General features: G+C 47.0%; 1 protein-coding gene across 1 annotated transcript; it reads right to left on the bottom strand.

Moving 5' to 3' along the window:
- Nucleotides 1–1802: 1802 nt before the first annotated feature.
- On the bottom strand, nucleotides 1803–4479 carry nog2 (noggin 2). The gene has a single exon (XM_034569703.1). The coding sequence runs from the start codon at nucleotides 3149–3151 to the stop codon at nucleotides 2516–2518; it is 636 nt and encodes a 211-aa protein (XP_034425594.1). The 5' UTR covers nucleotides 3152–4479; the 3' UTR covers nucleotides 1803–2515.
- Between the last annotated feature and the right edge of the window lie 503 nt (nucleotides 4480–4982).

Genomic DNA, 4982 nt, shown 5'->3' with positions numbered 1-4982 from the left:
TCTTATTTTTATATGATTTAAACACATAAGGACAAACATGAAATGTGTGCAGAGACACCCCACTTATTACGTTTTTAATAACCAGCACTGACTTTGAAGCTGATAATGAAAACACAGTCAATATTGGATTATTCCTACTGAATTAAGTACTCTGCTGAAATTGAACTATTATTCATTTCACCGAGGACCCCCTGGAATCCCCTCAAGGACGACCTGGAGGTCCCCGGACCCCACTTTGAGAACCGCTGATCTGACTGGCTGGCTGGCAGGGGTCTGATTCTAAAAGGTGCGCACCTAACTGGCTGGAGCCAGGGCGGCGTATTGCCTTTCACACGCTTCTAAAATACTCTCCGGGCAGAGCCTGAAAGGGTTACTGTTTCCCAAAGTGCCTCATTCTGCGCAGTCGAGAGGGGGCGGCTGAGTGGCGCCGTCGAGTCAGAGACGCAGTTTCTAAAAAACCCCGAGACATCATCAAGAAAGAAGCTGACAGTGAGGAAAGCAGCCCCCCTCCTGCTCCTTCTCCTCTTCCTCCTCCTCCTCCTCCTCCTCCTCCGCCTGGCACGCTGCCGCTCCTCTCCTCTGCTTACCAAATCCCCTCAGCGGTTCTGTCACAATAACCGGGCGGCAAGTGTCAAATCCAAACTCTGCCCGCAAACGCGCAAATCACTTTAACGCACACAAGATGCGCTCAGTGGAATATACTGCACGGGGCTGCTTTGAGCTTTCAGACGTTTAGTCATGGCTCTGTTTAACTCGTTGATTGTATTTGAGGAATAATATAAACACCATAAAAGCCCTACTTACAGAAAATCACTCCTCGCTTTGATTCCATTCCCCATGCGCGCGTCTCCGAGCGCGTTTAATTGGCCATATCTCTTAAACTTGCAGACAGCGCACCGCGGCTCTGCAATTAATAGTCTGCTAACGTCAAAAACAGTTGACCATTGTTTTATGGGCTTTGTGTTTCTCTCGCTCTCCCTCTCTTTCTCTCCCCTCTCCCTCTTTCTCTCCCTCTCCCTCTTTCTCTCTCTCTCTCTCTGCAGGGCGGTCAGACTTGAATCGGCGCCGGTCTGCTCCAGTCCACCTCTATACAAATACCTCAGTGGAACTTTCTGTGGCGCTTCCAGCGTAAAAAAGCGCAGACCCCAGACGCCCCGGGCCTGCGCGTAAACGCAGGTCATTTCATCATCTGACACTGTTTGAAATGTCTGAATCATATTTTACCCATTATGTTAACACCTCGCAGCCCTGAGAGGGGAATGTGCGCAGACGGGGGGGGGGTGAATGTGCGTGGCCTCTCTCTCTCTCTCTCTCTCTCTCTCTCTCTCTGGCTGAGACAAATGAATGCCAGTTCTGTGGAGGCGCTTGAGGTATGTGTTGCGCATTACGCAGCGTAGTAAATCAGCCCTTTCTAAAATCACTGTGACGGCGTGGAGCATCAGGCAGTCCACACACAGCCACTGAAGCCTGGACTCACTGTGCACTTTGTAACTCCACTCCGCCTCGGAGCCCACACTGCAAAAGATGTCAGTCTGGCATCATCTTAACCTTATTTTTTCCTTTTCACTTTGTTTCCAATAAAAACAACTTATTGTAATTAAAAAATAAATAAAACAACATTTCTAAGACAGTGATTTATAGAAATCCCTTTGAACATCAAAGCCATAATAGAAACCAGTGGAATCACGAAAGCGATCAGCAGACTTCTCTTGCGAGGAAAATATGTTCAGATGATATCTTTTACAGTGTACACGCCCCCTGATATAGACACTCGTTGTAAGCAAATTGGCTTGAGACTAATACATGTTGAAAAGATAGACTTTATTGCTAAAACGTGTAACCATAACATGTACACTGATATGTTTTACTTTTTTATTCTTTTTTTTGTCATTTTAAAAAATATTCAAGTAGACATCTCCCATATTTTTTTCTGGTATACTCTGCTATTCTCTTTCCTTATGCTCTATACTCACAATCGTTAAAATAATAAATAAAACATACAGATTTGTTTATTTCTACAATACTATATATTCCAAAAAAAGCTGAGTTCACGCCTTTATATATATCTTTAACCTCAACTTTTTTTTTTTTACAATTTCATTATTATTGATATTAATATTATACAAAAACTCTAGGCAGCATTGCAGTGAAATAACAGTCAGCATCAATGTTCAGTTGAAAAAAAAAAAGAAGTTCACCTCTTGGAGAAGTGTAGCATATGCATTCCATCTTCAATGTCTCATAAAAATATCAACAAAAAAGCTCTTCCTTATGAAGTGCTCGTGTTCCCCCAAAAAGCAACGTTTCAGGGATGAGAATAAAATATGGTCCTGGTTCAATTAGAAAAAATAGCTGCATTTTTCTTAAATATGTACAATGTTGGTATTTCACTTAAAATGCTATATAAAAAAATAGATTTGCTATGGTGCCCATCTCTGTAGAGAGTTAACAGTGCAATAGTAACCGTATTTCCAGTCCACTCCCCCCTCGACCACCGCTACGTCCTTCGAGAAAATCAGCACGAACACTTGCACTCTGAGATGATTGGGTATTGCACCTGTATCCACGTACAGTATTTCTGTCTTAGAAAGCCCTGACAATACCACCGCAGGAAAATCTTGTTGATTGACTTGACGGGCTTGCAGGACATCCCCTCTGGGAAGGAGCAAGAGCGCTCAGAGAAACAGTTTCCCTCCTTGATGTAACGTGGCCAGAATCTCACGCCCAAATCCTTCCAGGTGTACACCACCGGGCAGTGCGTATAGGTCCACAGCCACTGCAGAAATTTCCTGCGGGCTTTCTTGCCCACTTTTACCCGCTTTCCATAAGGGGTCTCTGTGAGGTCCAGCTTTTTAATCTCGTTGGGCATGGGCCCCTGCAGCTTCACCTGGTTGTCTGCCGCGGAGAGGTTCACCAGCATGGGTGAGCTGATGGACATGAAGTTGGGGTCGAAGTTGCTGCCGAGCTTTTTCCTCAGTGTCCTCTCGGCCAAGTCCTGCTCCCGGGGGTCGTACTCCGGGTCGGGGTCCTCCTTCAGATCGGGCACGGGGAGGTTGTCACTGGGCGATGGACGGAGGCGAAGGTAATGCTGGGAAACTCCAAGGTGAACGCACACCAGCGCGTAAACGAGAAGCGTTTGTGAGAGGCCCATTATTCCTGGCTGCTTTTACGCACAGGCACTTCTCGCGTAAATGATATTCAGTTCTTTTCCCGGTTACTGTGATCTCTGCAATGCCGAGCCCGGGGCTTCATAAATAGTAGAAGTTCAGTCACAAGCAAGGCGATACTTTTAATAGACCACGTCGGGTTTGAATGACATGGAAGCGGAGTGCTTTGCTGTTTTGGGCTCCTTCAACTTTGCAATTTGCCCGCTGGTGCAACTCTGCAGCGCAGCGGTGGATCTGCTTTGCGCAAAGTGTTTAGTCTGAACCAGAAGAAGAAAAAAAAGCACAAAACAAATGGGGGGAAAACTCTAGTCACGCTCTCTCCGGCCTCACCCCGCTCCCTTTGGATTCACTTTGGGTTTCTTTCGGTTGTCATGGTTACCCCGGGGACTCGAAGCCACGACGAACTGTCTACACTGGATGACAGCGGCCGAGGCGAGAGCTGCATGGAATGAAGTGTTTTCTAAAGAGACAGAATAGATCCGCAGCGTCCCGGGAGAGTGAGAGAGGGAGAGAGAGGGAGCACAAAAGAGTAACTCACCAAGTTTTAAATGTCACGCGCCCGGCAATGAGGGCTGCCTTGGCCAATGTTATTTTTACGCACGGCTTTTATAAACGTGGCTTCTCTTAACGACGCCTGACGCGCGCAGGTTTGACAAGGTCCCAGAGCGCACAGTCCATGCACTGAGGAGTAAAGTCTTGTGCAGCCAGTCCCCTGTGGTATTCCAGCAGTCGATATGTGCACCCTCTAGAAAATGTCCAAAAACTTGCGCAGCAGTGGGATGCAATCTCAACTTAGGAAACAACAGCCATTTATCTTTCCAGAGGATGTTCCAAATCGCAGTGGAGTTTTTTTTTTTTTTTTTACATGAAAGTCTCAGGCTGTGATATTCCCCTCAGAACTCTCTCGCTCTCTTTCAAAAAGCGGCTTGACAGCAAATTGCGCGCTGCAGAAAAGCCAGAACACGTTGTTAGTTCAAAGTTCCCTTCACTGTGGCATCGCTGAATCCTCTCAGAAAAGCTCCAGTCGCTGCATGAAGAGACAGTCCGTACTATGGTGCTGTGTCTCCCGTCTGATCGGCGGTCAATTCCTCAGGGAGCGTTTCTCCTCCTTTGATAACTGCTACAGAAGCTCCTACTGAGTCGCTCCTACTTCAGGAGTCTGAGAGACTTGGCGCTGGAGCGTTTCTTTGCTTAGGCACACTGTGTGTGAGTGTGTCTGTAGCGAGCGGTGCTCAGTCCCAAGTTAAATATCCCCCTCCGACGGTACAAAGTATCAGAGGGGCCTGCCCACCCCGGCCACTTTCACTATGATTGACACCCCCCCTCCGGGCCACCCCCTCCTCTCACAACGTGGAAAATATCAGCCACAATCAGGAGGATCAACTGGGTCCTAACGCACCAGATTTCCCCCTGTCTCAGAGGGTAATACTCCACGCCGTGAATATTCTACACGTTAGAGAATAACAAATCACACACGCACTACAAGCGCAACTCTTTCCCCCTGTGATCCTCATCAGCGGACTGTGATGCACTAATAGGTTCAATACGCTGTCAATACTCAGCTGAAGCCTTTAAGAGTTTCCTTGGCATGAACTTTCCCATGAAATTGATGGGAAACGTTTAGAAGCTTGTCTGCGGAAAAGGGGGCATCACATTCCACCTTTGTTCATCAGGATTTGGGTCCACACAGGAATTGGCCCGTTGAACTCAGGGGTCACTAAATAGGCGCGTAATTAAGGGGCTATAAATGGCCACGGATAACTAAGCGGTACCTTTCCCATGCTAAGCAGTCTAAGAGCACGTTGGATTTTTTTA

This window comes from Hippoglossus hippoglossus, chromosome 19 (assembly GCF_009819705.1).
Source record: "Hippoglossus hippoglossus isolate fHipHip1 chromosome 19, fHipHip1.pri, whole genome shotgun sequence".
NCBI lineage: Eukaryota > Metazoa > Chordata > Actinopteri > Pleuronectiformes > Pleuronectidae > Hippoglossus > Hippoglossus hippoglossus.
This window is presented reverse-complemented; position numbering and strand designations above follow the sequence as displayed.